This window comes from Elgaria multicarinata, chromosome 10, assembly GCF_023053635.1.
Source record: "Elgaria multicarinata webbii isolate HBS135686 ecotype San Diego chromosome 10, rElgMul1.1.pri, whole genome shotgun sequence".
Lineage (NCBI taxonomy): Eukaryota > Metazoa > Chordata > Lepidosauria > Squamata > Anguidae > Elgaria > Elgaria multicarinata.
Window position 1 is genome coordinate 93202389 of NC_086180.1, and position 17744 is coordinate 93220132.

Below are 17744 nucleotides of genomic sequence, written 5' to 3' on the forward strand. Positions count from 1 at the left end.
TAAAGTTTTAATAGAAAAAAATAAAATGAAATTAAGGGATTGGTTAAGAGGAATGAGTACAAGAGAGGATATGGAAGAGGTTTTGAAGGATAAAAAATTAACTTGGTTAAATTATAGGCAATTAGAACAGTGGACTAAAAAGTGGGTAAGAGATAACGGAGATTGTAGAGAATTAACAAAGTTTGAGGAACTAATAGTTAAGAAAGATAATGAAAGGGAGAAAAGAACAGTGTTAAAAGGGTTGATGAGTGAAATATACAGAATATTGGTGGAGAAAGGGACGGTGGATAATTCGAGTAAAATGATTTGGGAGACAGATTTGAAGGTACAAATAGGACAACAGGGTTGGGAGGGATTATGGAAACAAAGAGCGTTGAGAAATATGTCAGTAAGAATAAAAGAGAATTATTTTAAAATTGTATGGAGGTGGTACCTAACTCCGGTTAGATTGAATAAGATAAACAATCAGCAATCAGAAAATTGTTGGAGAGGTTGTGGGGTTAAAGGAACGTATTTGCATATGTGGTGGGAATGTAACTATGTTCAGAAATTGTGGAAGATGGTGTTTTTGGAGATTGAAGAAATTGTGGAAATGAAGATAGAATGAACACCAAAAGTTGCATTGCTGTCACTATTTGAAGAAGATTTTAAATGTAAAAAGGAAATTAAGGAACTGATAATGAATTTGTTGACTGCAGCAAGATTGATTGTAGCTAGGAACTGGAAGATTCAAGGGGAATATTCTATTGAAGAATGGTATAAAGAAGTATGGGATATAGCTATTAATGATAAATTGACAAGTAATATTAAATGGAGAAGAGGTATAGCTAAATCAAATGATTTTGAAGGAATTTGGAAACAGTTCCTAATATTTGTGCTTTCTAAAGGAAGTGGGAAACCACCAGCAGAAGGAAGTATGAGATTCTGGAATCAGGAATGAGATCCCGAGGTGGGATCACTTGTATGTTAATCTTGATTATGTTATTAAGATAAGATATTATGTATTCAACATTTCAACATTATGTAGTATGTTGTTGTTGTTTTTATGTGAAAATGTAAATGTGTATGTTTAAGTATTGTAGAAATTTTTTTTTTTTAAAAAAAAGAAGCTAATGTAGAAGGGAGCTGCCCTAAGGGAGGGTCTCACTGTGAGGCAGGTTTGATGACAATTCTACTATCCTATGGATTGTCTTCCCTAATAGAGATCTTAGAATAATCCTTTAGTGCCTGGGGAAATTTGAGAGCTTGCTTGAATCTTCATTGTGGAAAGGCTTGCCTTTAGTATAATAAAGCTGTAATAGCCTGAAGCGTCAAGTTTTTGTTTTGTTGATTGCGAAGGGCGTGGATGATCAAACACAGCAGCTTGCCATCAGTTCCTCTCCCAATCCCTCTCCAATTACCATCTCACTGGTTCCATTCCCTGAGAGCTCTCTATAAAAGTATTATGGACCAAGAACTTGTCACCTTGATGCAAGAGAACCAGGCTCTCTTGAGACCAGGTGAACACGCTAATTGGGGCTGACAGCACATTGCAGGCAGCCACCTAATCCACTCCACCTCTGATTCTACTCCGTTGGAAATGTCCAGTGAGACTTGCAGAGAAGTTGGATAGAGAGACAAGGGACTGTTTCCTACTTTCCCGGGTCAAGTGAAATTGTACATGCACTTGAGGCCAGACAATTTCCAAATGGACCAGATGCATGTGGGACTTTTAATTATCTTGCTTTCAGGAGTGGCGGCTAAATGGGCCTCAGCCCTTCTCATCACAGATAACCCATTGTTGGCAAACTACCAGAGGTTCATGGATGTGATGACCATTGGGGTGTGTGTGACCCCTTTCACATAGAAAGATCCACAGCCTTAAGCAAAGCAAGGATTCAATATTGGTCTATGCAACGATTTACAGTGGAACAATACCGCTTATGTGGCCCAATTATTGGAAGCCTTGAAAGATGAAATTTTGGATGAGTTAGCATGGGCCCCATGCCTTCCTACCCTGGCTGAACTCATCCAGTTGTGTCTGTAAACTGACAGACAGCTAGAGGGGGGCAGACAAGTCAAAAGAGCTCTGCCACCTGGAATATACCTCTTCCCATTCCACCTAAAGTGCTGTCCCTTCCTCAAAGCTGCCCTGCAGAGTGAAGGATGTTTCAATGCAATTGGGGGCAACCCAACCCTGGATGTCCCCAGCTGAGTGGGAACAGTAGCATGCTGCAGGTCTATGTTTCAAATGTGGGAAGAAGGGGCATTTTGATAGGGCCTGCTAGGCAACAACCATCTCACCACCTCCCACCCTGTAGGCCTGACTAGACCCCCCGCCCCAGTCTAACAGGGGTTTCCATCAGGGGAGGAAACCAGCCACAGAGGAAAGTTTTGTGCTTCACTCTGGTCCCATCTGTGCATCTGTAAACTCCCCAGTGGAGTGGGAGACACATCATGGCCTTGGTGGATTCCAGGGCTACTACCAATTTTATAAATTAAGAGTTCGCTTGCCAACACAACATCTCTGCTCCTGCTCAATCCTTTGAAAGTGGAGACCATATGTTATCAATCCCTCCTGTTAGGAGTAGTCACCCAGATTATTATCCCAATCACCTTAAGTTCCCAAGTTTTAAAGCATCTCCATAGCTAAGCTTTATTATAAATACAAGCGAAACTTTACTTCACACTACAGGTCAATCAGCTAGATCATAATCAGACAGGATAAACATTCTCATTATTTTCAGATATAAGTTTCCAAGGACTTCCAGTTCAGATGTTTCGGCTATTGGGCGGTATAAAAATGTAATAAATAAATAAATAAATAAATAAGATGTTACAGTTATGTGGTGGATAGAGACAAAGCTGCATAAGGAAGGGCAGCCAGTTTGGAGAGGGCATGTTGGAGGCAGAGGAAGGAGGCCCAGAACTAGGAGCCACCCTTAGGCCATCCACCTATTTCCCCCTGCCCTGCCATCACCCAGGCAAGAAAAGATGTGATGGTATCCCCCAAAGCAGGCTGTACGTCTGAAGCTTAATTGCACAACCACCTGTGTCCTCCCCCCCAACAGACATTTGGCAATGGGGAACTAAACACAGAGCAGAGGATTCTCCAATTCCCTACATATCACTGATTACAGTACAATAAATGGTGTTAATGTTTATTAATTTTTTATGTAAGAAACCCAAAACATAAACCTTTCCAAAAATAATCTGTCGGGGTTTATTAGCCAACATCCAAAATTTCTAAAATGTAGTTTGAATTTCCAAGACTGACATGATTTCTTTACCATTTCATCTGCTCTCTAAACCAGGGATAGATAACTTCTAAATTGGGAGAAGGGGGGAAGATTACAATATTCACCAGATACTAATCCAAGACCTGAAACAATCCAACTCCCTCATAAATGCTCCATAATAAAATTGGCATCAACTAGCAGTAAAAGCTTCACTGATAGGTGCTAGGGGGTCATTCACTGACTTGTGAAAAGAGAGTATGAAAGAACCCCTTAAAGGCAAAGGCCTTTCGTGAATACAAATGATATAGCACCAGAAACACACTTATACAAAATGCATCCAGAGACCCACCCACCCACCTTCTTTCCTCCAAGAAAAACTGTGAGCCAAATTAGATAGGGACAACAGCAGCAGCTAAAGCTTTGGAGGGAGGCTGTGTTCCTCAAACGTTGGCTATATCTACTCTATTTTAAAAAAGGAAAAGATTAATACATAAATGACATACTCACTGTTATGTGATTATAAATAAGCTGTGACCAACCAAAGAGATCAGCTAGTCTGTAGAAGGCTGCTAGCTTACACCTCAGTATTTTTTCTCCTTTCTCATAAGCAATGGAATCTGATCCCCTGAGATCATTCACAGGTGTTACCATGCCAAGACCTGATAAGAAAAAAGGCACATTTATTATGTATTTTATTTATTTCATTTCTATACCACCCAGTTGCCAAAGCTCTCTAAGCGCAAGGAGCCCCAGTGACAAAGCGTCTCAGCCCCAGACACAAAGTGTCAGGAAACAAGTGAGTTAAGCAACTGGGAGAGGGGAAGGTAGGTGAAATTACTTAATTATAGCCACTTACAAACTTACAGTACAGAGCTAAATATCAGGGGGGAAATCCAGCAAGAACTTACAGCTCTTGCTGTAAGATTCCTAAGTGGTTGAAAAGAATCCCAGCTACATATTTTAATAATTCCAAGCTTATAAAGGGGGAACAAAAGCAATTCATAGCTCTATATTGACAGGAACTACTGTACAGGACAAAATAGTGGAAGAGTCTGGTTATAAGAGTCTGGTTGTAAGCTAAAGAGCACTTCATTAAATAAAGCAAATTTAAGACTTCAGCTTATCACTTAGTTAAAAGCACACACAAAAAATATAAAATAAAAAAGACTCACTCCTTGCTAGCTTCAGTTTAGGCTCAGGTTTTAGACCTTATAGAACAATTCTTTAAATAAAGCAAATTTAAGAATTCAGTTTAACACTTAGTTTGAAAAACCCATATATACGCACACACATGCACACACACAAAATAATAAAAAAGACTCACTTGCCAGCAACATCCATCCCAAATCAACAACCTTTTGAGTATAGGATCTCCCCTGAATAGTCCCCCTTCCTCAATAGGAATCACCATTCCCTGGAGGACCAAATCACCTACATTCCCAGGCACTGGAAGCTAGTATTGATTGGGAGTTCACGCACAGCTTCCCTTGCTTTTCAAACAAGGCCCTCCAATCAGATTCACTGTAGCAACAGTTGGGTCTATCTATATAAGCAGATAAACTAGTGAGGGAGCCAGCTCTACAAGCATGAGGAGCCCCACTGATGAAGTGTCAGGAACCAAGTGAGTTAAGCAACTGGATGAGTTTAGCAGCAGGGCGAGGAAGCCAGGGCGGCAAACACTTCCCTCACTACTCACAGTAACTGTAAATAAATAAAAGCACTAAATAAACTCCACACCAACTCCCACTAATGGATTCCTAGTAAACAAACCCTATAACAGAAATAATAGCAATTAAGATGGATTCTGAAGATGGAAAGCCAGCAGGGGTGTGGGAGGTCTCCAGTGTATTGCACCGAGTGCCATATATATGACTATCTGCCTTCTGGACAGAAATCATGGGTGTGTGCTCAGTGTAATGAGCTCAGGGAACAAGTTTGTTCCATTGAGTCCAAGATTGCTGATCTGAAGAAGTTACTAGGTAGGAGGTTGGAGTCCAAGACAGCCAAGGTGGCTTTCTCTGAAATGCTACCAGTTTCACACAGAGGGCCAGCTAGACAGGTGAAACTGAGAAGTCTCAATGCATGGATGATACGATGGTGCAGAGGGGAGGGTTTCAGATTTGTTAGGCACTGGGGAATATTTTGGCCTGTACAAGAGGGATGGGCTCCACTTAAACCAAAATGGAACCAGGCTGCTGGTGCTAAACATAAAAAAGGTGGCAGAGCAGCTTTTAAACTAAACTCTGGGGGAAAGCTGACAGGAGCTGGGAAGCATCTGGTTCAGGTTAAATCATCCGAAGGGGATGAAAATGAAAATGTTTTGATTGTCCAAATGTAGAAAGGGAGCAAATAGGCTATGGGTATATGATAGTACAAGAGAGCCAATCAAAGAGGCCTAAGTGCCACAGCGAACAATGCACATGCCAGAGACATCTGGGGAGGGACACCGTGTATAGGTGTTTCTATGCAAATGCCAGCAGCCTCAAAGCCAAAATTAGAGAATCGGAGTGCCTAGTTTTAAAGGAGAACCTGGACGTAGTGGGCATTACAGAAACCTGGTGGAATGGAGATCCAGTGAGATACAGTCATCTCTGGATATAAACTCTACAGAAAGGACAGGGAAGGGTATACTGGGGTGGTGTTGTTCTGTATGTCAAAGGGGTCATTGTGACAAGTAGACTAGAACACCTAAATGGGGCAGACTCTTCCACAGGGTCCCAAAACTAATTTAGTGCTAGTAACATGCTATCGTCTCTTAGACCAGAATGCTCATGGTGACCTTGAGATGGAAAACAAAATCAGGGAGGCCTCCAAATGAGGAAATGTTGTAATAATGGGTGACTTCAATTACCCCCACATTGACTGGATAAATGTATATTCCAGTTATGACAGAGGTGAAATTTCTTGATGTCTTAAACTACTGTACCCTAGAACAGTTGGTAATAGAATGGACCAGACAGGAGGCGACCCCAGATTTAATCCTAAATGGCATTGCCCAGGTCCTAGTAGAAGTTGTAAAAGTTGTAGCAATTCATAACAGTGACCACAGGGCTATCAGACTAAAATTATATTTAAGTGGGGAAAAGCCCAGGAAGTGCCTGAACTGATGTTTTCAAGAAGGGAATCTGAGAAACCGAGGCAAATATTGGTGACTAAAAGAACTCAAATATGAAATTGCTGATCTTCTAACCATGTCCCTAAGCTCAGCCTCTGTAAATTGGTTGAAAGCATTATCAAAGACAAAATTAGAAAGCATATAAAAGGAGAAGTCCTTCTGAAAAATAATCATCACAGCTTCTGCAAAGGCAAGTCTTATCTCAGTAATCTTTTAGAGTTCTTTGAGGATGTCAATAAACATGTAGACAGGAGTAATCCTATGGACATTGTTTACTAGGACTTCCAAAAGGCTTTTCATAGTCCCTCACCAAAGACTCCTGAGAAAACATAGTCATTGAATAAGAGGAGAGGTCCTCTTATGGATCAGTAACTGGTTAAAGAATAGAAAGCAGAGAATAGGAATCATAGAATAGTAGAGTTGGAAGGGGCCTATAAGGCCATTGAGTCCAATTCCTGCTCAGTGCAGGAATCCACCCTAAAGCATCCCTAAAAGATGGCTGTCCAGCTGCCTCTTGTACGCCTCTAGTTTGGGAGAGCCCACGACCAACCTAGATAATTGGTTCCATTGTCATACTGCTCTAACAGTCAGGAAGTTTTTCCTGATGTTCAGCTGGAATCTGACTTCCTGTAACTTGAGTCCATTATTCCATGTCCTGTACTCTGGGATGATCGAGAAGAGATCCTGGCCCTCCTCTGTGTGACAACCTTTCAACTATTTGAAGAGCGCTATCATATCTCCCCTCAATCTTCTCTTCTCCAAGATAAACATGCCCAGTTGTTTCAGTCTTTCCTCATAAGACTTTTGTTTCCAGACCCCAGATCATCCTCGTTGCCCTCCTCTGAACACGCTCCAGTTCATCTGCATCCTTTTTGAAGTGTGGTGCGCAGAACTGGACACAATACTCAAGATGAGGCCTAACCAGTGCTGAATAGAGGGGAACCAGTACCTCATGCGATTTGGGGGTTATACTTCTATTACAATCCGCCACGCACACTCAGGTCCTCTGGGGAAAATCTTCTTCATCTAGCAAAAACTAGATTAACAACTGTTACCCAGAGGACCTTCTCTTCTGCCGCTCCCAGACTGTGAAATGGCCTGCTGGAGGACTTAACAGTCTACCAGCATGTCGACTTAACAGTCTACCAGCATTCAAGAAAGCTATAAAGACTGATCTATAAAGGCCTATCCAGTAGAATTTTAAGATGTTTTTAGAATGTTTTAGGAAGTTTTTAGGATGTTTTTAACAATGTATATTATGTTTTAATTCAGTTTTATGTATTTTATTGCTTATTGTTGTTCCCTGCCTCGATCACATTGGAGAGGTGGGTGAGAAATAATTTTTTATTATTATTAATGCAGTCTGGTTATAATATTATTATTATTATTAATGCAGCCCAAAATAGCATTTGCTTTTTTTGTCACTACATCACACTGTTGGCTCATATTCAGCTTGTGATCTACGACAATTCCAAGATCCTTCTCATTTGTAGTATTGCTGAGCCAAGTATCCCCTATCTTGTGACTGTATTTGGTTTCTTTTTCCTAGGTGTAGAACTTGGCAGTACTCAAGATTAATAGGAATGGGTCCCTTCTAAGGGATCATTTCCCTCTTCCTCAGAGTGACACCCTCTTTCCTTGAGACCCTCATTCTCCGTGACTGCAGAGGAGCAGTCACCAAAGGAGTGGGACGTCGCTGTTAGGTCCCTGAAGGTCTCATTTACCAAACTCTCTGAGCTTCTCCAGGTCAGCAACCTTGGCCTCATGGGAATGAGCTTGTTCCCTAAGAGCCAGGAGCTCATTACATTGAGCACACACCCATGATTTCTGTCCAGCAGGCAGATAGTCATACATGTGGCACTCAGTGCAATACACTGGGAAGCCCCCACACCCCTGCTGGTTCCTGGTCGACAGCTGGTTGGTCACTGTGTGAACAGAGTGCTGGACTAGATGGACCCTTCGTCTGATCCAGTATGTCACATGTTCTTCTCAAACTGGGGAGAGGCAACAAGTGGGGTACTGCATGGCTCAGTCCTGGGCCTGTGGCTCTTCAACATTTATATTAATAACTGAGACAAGGAGATGCAGCCAATTCTTATCAAATTTGCAGATGACACAAATTTGGGTGGGATAGCTAATACCCTGGAAGACAGAAACAAAGTTCAAAGTGATGATAGGCTGAAAAGCTGGACTGAAAACAACAGAATGAAATTTAATAGGGATAAATGTAATGTTCTACAGCTAGGAAACAGAAACCAAATGCAGTTTCAAGATGGGGGATACTCAGCTTAGCAATACTACAAGTGAGAAGGATCTTGGAATTGTTGTAGATCATTGAATCACAGAATTGTGGTGTTAAAGGGCAAACGAGGATCATATAATCCAACCCTCTGAAATGTGTAGGAAAACCAATTAAATCATCCATGAGAGTTGGCTATCCAGCCTCATTTTAAAAAATATCCAGAGATGATGAACCCACAAGCTCCATAGGTAGACTGTTCCACTGTTGTACAGATCTTACCGTCAGGAAGTTTTTCCTTATATTAAATGAAATCTAGGAAGCTGTTATTTATACACATTAATCTGAGTCCTAATTTCTGTGGCCATGGAAAGTAGTTCTTGACTATCCTCCCTGTACACACTTTTATGTACCTGAACACTGCTAACGTGTTTCCCCACAGTCTCCTTCAGCCTGTCCTCATAGGGCATGTCCTCAAGTCCCTGGATCATGTTTGTTGCCCTCTGAACCTGTTCTAATCTGTCAATGTCCTTCTGGAAATGTGGTGCCCAGAATCGTACACAATACTCCAGGTGTGGTCTCACTATTGCTGAGTAGAGAGGAATAAGGACTTTACATGTCTTTGATACAATGCTTCTTCTAATGTATCCCAGAATTTCTTTAGCCCTTCTAGTGGCTATCTCACACTGCTGACTCATATTCAGATTGATGTCGACAACCACACTCAAACCCTTCTCTGATCTAGTGCTTCCAAGCCATGAATCCCTCGTCTTGTATGTGTACCCTACATGTTTCCTCCCTAAGTGTAATAGCTTACATTTCTCCCTGTTAAAGGACATCTTGTTCCTCTCAGTCCAGTCTTCCAACTGGTCCAAATCAGACTGCAGTCTCATTCTGTGATCACGGGTGTTGGCCAGAGTTCCCAGTTTTGTGTCAAACGCAACTTTGATAAAAAGCCCATCAATCCTGTCATCTGGGTCATGTAGTGTCCCTCAGGCATAGGGACCATACGGGTGAGCTTACCTGCTCAGCCTGCCACTTGCCCCTAGACTACCAGGCAATAACTTCAGAGTCTTTTCCTTGCTGGATTCCTTTATTACTTAAACCTCCTAGAACAGTGACATAAACTGCCCCCAAGACAGAACCCTCTGGTACCCTGCTGGTTACTGCTCTCCAACTTAATGTAGAGCCATTAATACTGACTATCTGAGTGCCAGCCAGTTGTGGACCCACCATACTGTAGTGCCATCCAAGACAAATTTTAACAGTTTGTCAATGGGAATGTCATGTGGAACATTGTCAAAAGCTTTTCTGAAATCAAAGTACATTATGTGCACAGCATTCCCCTTGTGCACTGGAATAATTACCCTGTCAAAGAAGGAGACAAGATTTGTCTCTCATGGCCTATTATTTACAAAGCCATGATGACTCTTAGCAATCTGAACAGTGTCTTCAAGATGCTTACAAATGGTCAGCTTTATTACTTGCTCCAACATCTTTCCAGGGATTGATGTTAGATTCACTGGTCAATAATTACTGGGATCCTCTTTTTTTCCTTTCTTGAACTGGGAGACACCATTTGCTCTTCTCCAGTCTTCTGGCACCTCCCCAGTTCTCCAGGATTCCTCAAAGATAATTGACAGAGGTCCTGACAGCTCTTCAGCCAGTTCCTTCAATATTCTAGGGTGGATTTCATCAGGGCCTGGGGTCTTGAAAGCATTTAAATTGGCTAGAAATTCTGCTTTCTCTTGTCAATTTGTAAGATTTCTCCATTTGGTATAAGCAGTGAGCCCACCACCTCTGTTGTCTTCTTCTTACTGTATTTCAAGAAACCTTTCTTGCTGGATTTTTCCTCCCTTGCTAGCTTTAGCTTATTTTCTGCCTTTGCCTTTTTGAACTCATTCCTACATTTCTGGACTGAAGTTTTGTAGACTTCCTTGGTTATAAGCCCTCCCTTTGATTTCCAGTAAGCATCCTTCTTTGGTCTCAACTCCTTCATAAGGGGCCTGTTCAACAACATCGGCTTCTTTTGGTGTCTCCTTATTTTCTTCCTCATTGGTATTGTTTGAAACCAAGCTATCCTTAATTCCCTTTCCAAGGAGTTCCAGCTGGCTACGTTTGCCTTTAAGGTTTTCTTTCCATGGTATCTTCCTTACTATTTCTCTTAGTTTATTAAAATAAACTAAGGCCTTCCTAAAATCCATGGTTTCTGTTTGACTGTTTTTTACCAGACTATCTGTTAAAATCATGAACTCTAACAATGTGTGGTCACTTGTACCTAAAGTTCCCACCACATTAATATCTTCAATCAACTCCTCCCTGTTAATAAGAACCAAATCCAAGGTAGCAGAACCCCTAGTGCCCACCTCAACCTTTTGAAACAGAAAATTATCACTAATATGTCAAGAACTTATCTGACATCTTGCTTGGCAGAATTAGTCTTCCAACAAATACCTGGGTAGTTAAAATCTCCCATCACAAACACATCAAGGATTTATCTGCTTCAGTAAATCCTCATCTAGCCCTTTTGACTGGTTTGATGGTCTGTAGCAGACACCTAGCAAGCTATCCTTTCTGTTAGGTTACCCTTTTATCTTAACCCAGAAGCTTTCAACACTTGTATTACCATCAGTCCACTGGACCTCTGTACAGGTAAGTTCATTCCTGATATACAGTGCTACATCATCTCCTCTCTTTTGTTGCCTATTTCTCTGGAACAAGGTGTATCCATTAAGTCTAATGTTCCACTGGTGGGATTCATCCCACCATGTTTTGTAATTCCTATTATGTCATACTGGCCTTGGTGGCTTATGACATCCAGCTTGTTTCCCATACTTTGAGCATTAGTGTAGAGATATTTCAGATGAGTTAGACTCGCTGTGATCAGTCTCCTTTCCCCTTTATGCCTGTCTTTCCTTTGTTTCTCTGTTAAACTAATAATTTCCAATACACTTTGCTTTCCTGTTTTTAACTGTTGTAAACAGTTTTATACTGTTGTTTTATACTTGAATTGTCTTAATTTTGTAAACTGCCCTGAGAGCTTCGGCTATTGGGCGGTATCGAAATGCAATAAAAAAAAATTAAATAATAAATAAACCTCCCAGAGAGCTTCGGCAATGAGGAGGTATATAAATGTAATTAATTAATTAATTAATCCATTACTTGCCAATTCATTAATCCCCAATAATCTTACAACACCCACCCCCTTGCTTTCTAGTTTAAAGCCCTCCTGACCAGGCTAGCCAGCCATCTTCAAAAGATGTATTTTCCTTCCTTAGTGAGATGAATTCCATTGTTGAAAAACCCAAAACTCTGCTGCTTGCACCAGTGCTGTAGCCAATAGTTCACTTGAAAAAAAATCCTTTATGTTGATGGAATTTTGCGTTCAACAAGAAGTATTTATGAGAACACCACCTGAGCCCCAAGATCCTTCACCCTCTTCCCCAAAGCCATGAAGTCACTCTTAATATGTTGGAGGCCATGCCTTGCAGCATCATTTGGGCCAACATCAAGAAAGAAAAGTCTGTGATCAGCAGGTCCAACAAGCCTTATCAGTCTTTCTGATTCGTCTCAGATTTGGGAACCTGGAAAAAAGCATATATGTCAAGATGAAAGATCTGATCGATAAATAGGTGATCCTGTGCCTCTGAAGAGGGAGTCACCTACAATCACAACCTTCCTTTTCTTCTTCTTGGTGATGGATGACAGATGACATCCCCTTGGATCGTATGACAGAGCTTCAAGTGTGGAGGTTTTCTGTAGGTTGCTCCTGTTCATGGAATCTCAGAAGCTAGAGGTTGGAATCAGCTGCTAAGTTCTAGTGGAAGGGTCTGCTTTGTGGCCATTCTGCTTCTGATATTGATGCACTGCTAGTGACTTTCATTCTCTTCCTTGTAAGTTTCACATTGCTCTCCTGCTTCTGATGAATAATGGCATCCATACTACTGTTCAAGAAATCTTCTTGCCAAGTGAGGTGTAGGCATGATAATCTAGCCAAAAAACAAAATAGGTTTAAGGAAACTGATATGAAACAATGTTCAAAATTCAAATGGAGCTATACATACTAAAATAAAATCATATAGCCATAGAAAATATATTTAATTCATTAAACAAATATAAACACTTAAAATTAAACTAAATAGTCTTCAAACATACAACTAATCCAAACGCATTTCGACCACAAGGTCTTCATCAGTGGGAAAAAATTAAACAATGTTTTTAAAAAATATATTATTTTTTGCCGTAAATACAAGAATTTCTATTAGGACCTGTAAAGCAGAAACAAAAACAGAAGTATTGATTGCCAAAACCTATTAATACTGTCCCCACATTGAGCCCAAGAATTTGACCTAATAGTAATAATTTTACTGTTCAATGCCATGGGACGAGACTATACCATCAATTAAGAAGGAGGGAAATATTCTGGATCTTCACCTTAAGGACATTACAGCCACAGGGTCTAAATGAAGAGTGCAACTGGATGCCATGGTTATAACCTTGTCCTTTTACTTCAAATTACAGCTTGCACTGTATTTCATTTCTGTCGTTCCTTGCCATTGTTCTGACATGCATTTTTATTTTCATTTCTATATGTATTAAACATTATTAGGTTTGGAGCAATTATGTTAGTGAGCATTGTATTAGTCTATTCAGTCCCCTATAAAGGAGTACATAGGCTGTGGTTACGGTAGTTACACGCTTTAGGACTTTGCAGGCAATTAAATTAGGAGCAGACTTCTGTGATTATTCACTCCCTAATGAGCTCCACAGTAGGCTTGGGCCATGACTAATAGCTAGTAAATAAAAACCATATGATTGGTAACATGGCTCCCAAGCCTACCATGCATATACTTTTGAAGGCAGTGATTTTTACAAGCCTGCACCAACCAAGGATCTTATCTATGCTTCAGATACAATTTGGGAGTCATGGTAAGATTAATTTTTCTGAGCAAGCATTTTGAGTGAGTGTTGTTTTAGATTATTCCATCTGTATATATAAGACGCTTAGGTATGTTTCCGTACAGGCTTCAGCTGATACAGGTTGCTAAGCAACAATAACAACATGTAACGTCAACTGATACAGGTTGCTAAGCCCCTCACCCAACTCCTCCAGGCTTTCCAAGGTAATCCTACCCCCCTTTCTGCCTCTTCGCTTCCCCCCCCCCACAAAGGGGGCAGACAATGAGCGAGTCACGGCCGGGGCCCTTGGTGGCCAGGTGGGAGGCTGCTCGCCTGCTGCGAGCCCAGGCCTCACCCTAATCTCATGTGAGCTGGGCAGGCGGCCCAAGGCTGACAGGAACCTCGGGGAGCGGGTCTGGATCATGAGCGAGGCACGGACGGGGGCCCTTGGTGGCCGGATGGGAGGCCGCTTGCCTGCTGCGAACCCCGGCCCCGACCTAATCTCATGCAAGCTGGGCAAGTGGCCCAAGGCTGACAGGAAAACCGGGGAGAGGGGGACACCAGCTCCCCCTCCCCCAACCTCCCTGCCCCTCAGGTCTGCAAGACAGTGTGGTATCAGCAGCCTTCAAGCAGCCCGTACCCCCGTGATGATATTTAATTAACTTTAAGATATCCTACAACGGAATATGTTACGCCGGGTACAGCTAGTTTTGTAAAAGTTAATTAGGTATGTTTTTTATCCCCCAGTTTCTCAGATACAGGAGGGACCAGTAAGTCCCCCATTTATTCTGGTGTATCCTTGAAAGAGAAGGACGCAGAGAAGGTTTATAGCAGCAAATTTTGGGTAAAATTATTACTATTAGGTCAAATTCTTGGGCTCAATGTGGGGACAGTATTAATAGGTTTGGGCAACCAATATTTCTGTTTTTGTTTCTGCTTTACAGGTTCCAATGGAAATTCTTGTATTTGGGGCAAAACAAATTTTATACATATTTTTTTTAAAAATTGTTTAAACTTTTCACACTGATGAAGGTCAAAACGTGTTTGGGTTAGTTGTATGTTTGAAGACTATTTAGTTTAAATTTTAAGTGTTTATATTTGTTTAATGAATTAAATATATTTTCTGTGGCTATATGATTTTATTTTAGGATGTATAGCTCCATTTGAATTTTGAACATTGTTTCATATCAGTTTCCTTAAACTTATTTTGTTTTCTGGATTGATTTTGGTTTAAGATAACACTTATTTATTTATTTATTTATTTATTACATTTTTATACCGCCCAATAGCTGAAGCTCTCTGGGCGGTTCACAAAAATTAAAACCATCATAAAACAACCAACAGGTTAAAAACACAAATACAAAATACAGTATAAAAAGCACAACCAGGATAAAACCACGCAGCAAAATTGATATAAAGTTAAAATACAGAGTTAAAACAGTATAATTTAAATTTAAGTTAAAATTAAGTGTTAAAATACTGAGTGAATAAAAAGGTCTTCAGCTGGCGAAGATTTATAAGATTGGTGATGATAATCTAGCCTCCAGTTCACCAAGTTTTGGTTTCAGCACCTCCAGGAGTTCACACTTTACACAAAGTCTGCTTTCTCATCTGGGAGAAAAGTAAACATAGCACATCTGCTGCAGGTGACTGCCAGAACCCCATCTCTGTCCAAGATCACAAAATGAATATGAGCCAACAGTGTGATGTAGCTACAAAAAAGGCAGATGCTATTTTGGGCTGCATTAATAGAAGTATAGCTTCCAAATCGTGTGAGGTACAGATTCCCCTCTATTCTGCACTAGTTAGATCTCATCTTGCATACTTCTGGGCACAACACTTCAAGAAGGATGCAGACAAACTGGAGGGAGTTCAGAGGTGGCCAACAAGGGTGATCATGGACTTGAAACAAAGCCCTATGAGGAGAGACTGAAAGAACTGGGCATGTTTAGCCTGGAGAAGGGACTGAGGAGAGACATGATAGCACTCTTCAAATACTTGAAAGTTGTCACATAGAGGAGGGCCAGGATCTCTTCTCAATCATCCCAGAATGCAGGACACAGAATAATGGGCTCAAGTTATAGGAAGCCAGATTCCGACTGCACATCAGGAAAAACTTCCTCACTTCCTGACTGTTAAAGCAGTACAACAATGGAACTAATTACCTAGGGAGGTTGTGGGCTCTCCCACACTACAGGCATTCAAAATGCAGCTGGACTGCCATCTGTCAGGTATGCTTTAATGTGGATTCCTGAATTGAGCAGGGTATTGGACTTGATAGCCTTATAGGCCCTTCCAACTCTACTATTTTATAATTCTATGATACTAAAGCAAACCGGTCAGTGGAGGATTTGCAGGGAGGAGAGTTTGCTTTCAGGATTGGAGGAGGGAATGATGTCAAGTATCACAGGGGTCTTTAACACTGGGTTTGATTGTGAATCAGACAGGGATGATTTATCCAATATTGTAGAGGAAACCTGGCAACCTGGCATAGCCTTATTCTGCACCTGATTATATTGCAATGGGGACTGCAACTTCAGTTTTGGCCCCACTGCAAGATAAGGCTTTATGTCATAGCCCTGATTTATTGCCCTAGACAGTGGGAACCACAGAATGAAAAGATTCTGAGACCAGGGGCGGGGGGGATCAAGTATGCCACCCACGGCAAGGTATCAAATCCAGAGAGAAAACAAAGGGCTCAGCACCTCTGCAGAGGCACCCAAAAAAGACATGACAACTGAGAGGAAGGATGCTGAGGTGCTTCCTGAAACGTCAAGGTTAACAGTGGATGTTGCCAGGTACAAACTAAATAGTGAGAAAGTCAGGCCTGTCTTCATCTGTGAAAATGTCAGCGCTGGAGAAGTAGTAGTTTGAAATACAAGATCCCAGGTATAGATGTCAGGCTAAGTGAGAAGAGTAATGTCAACTGATGAGATGCTCCGTCTGCAAAGACCCACCTTAAGAGAGGGGCTTAATCAGCTACTTGTCCGCGATAAGAGTATATAACTCCAGAAAACCAGCTTAATTACTGGGGTTTCACTATTGGGCAGTCTGCCCAGAATAAGCTGGGAAAATGGCCAAAGAAATCCAAGCAATATTAAGCTTATCAAAACCAAAATAGTTTTTACTGGCAGCAGCAAACACATTCATAAAACAGAAGTACTCTAAAATAGTTTGATTTTAAACAAAAATAATGCAGGAAAAGGTAAAGCAAAAATTGTTTAACCACGAAGTATAGTCCCAGCAGGAAGTGGGCTTACACACAAGACAAAGTCCATAAGGCGGTCCGAAAGTCCAGAAGCATATGCAGAGTTCACGTCGTTGAGGAACCAGTCCGGGTCAAAGAATCACGGCAGGGATCACGGCAAGACAAGGCTCAGAGCGTCAGGTCAAGGCTTATCGTCGGAGTGCTCAGATAAACTCTGACAAAGTACGCTGGCAAACGCTGCTACCTAAATACCAGTCTAATTGTTCACAGCTGATCCCTGATCGCTCGGCGTTTATCTGCAATACGCCTAGACCTGCACAGTGACTGCTTCTCAGCTCTGCGCTGCTGAAATGCTGGTGCAGTTAAGTCCCCCTCTGCCACCTCGTCTGCCACTGTACTGGCAGGAATGTCTGCCTGCCCATTCTCCAGCTGGCTAGTACCTGCCTCTGGCTCAGTCAGGGGTCCTTGTAAGCCAGAGCACCCTGCTATAGAGGTCGTGGACTCAGGCTCTCCTCCTTCAACCTCCGCATCCCCAGAATCAAGCTCCTCCAACCCATGGTACCTTACACCACTCAGCTTATTGAAGAGACTAGCGACACCAGCTTTCATGGACCAAAATGAATTGCTTGTAGCCTAAGTATTCCTGTATTACAGATGTAAAATTTCTGGAAATTTTGAAGCCATGGGGAAAAAATGTCCCGTCCCCCCTCCCCCGTTTTTCTATTAATTCAAAGTGTTTATCAAAATAATTTTATGCAGGTAAAGGTGGGTCTACATGGACATTTGACAGAGGGGATTAATATTTGCCAGGGTCAGGCAGGTATGTACCCTGGCTTCTTTCTTTTTCAGTAGCTGGCAAAGATTCGCTGTGGGTGAAACATGGTATTATAACTTTCAAAGACATGCTAAGGGAAAATCAATGTATGAACTGCGCAGAGTTAAGAACAAGAATACAATTGGACCAGCCCCAATGGTTTCAATACTACCAAATTAAGAACTATATAACTATCCAGCATAGGACACGTACCTTAAGAATGGAATTATCTAAATTTGAAAAATTAATTG

General features: G+C 41.4%; 1 protein-coding gene across 7 annotated transcripts in view; it reads right to left on the reverse strand.

The window, feature by feature from the left end:
• ADD1 (adducin 1) overlaps positions 1-17744 on the reverse strand; it is a 198581-nt gene that overhangs the window by 157664 nt on the left and 23173 nt on the right. For all 7 annotated transcript variants that reach the window (XM_063135816.1, XM_063135815.1, XM_063135819.1 and 4 more), the window contains exon 4: positions 3726-3877. In XM_063135816.1, coding sequence (XP_062991886.1) covers positions 3726-3877 — 152 coding nt within the window. The remainder of the gene's footprint in view (positions 1-3725; positions 3878-17744) is intronic.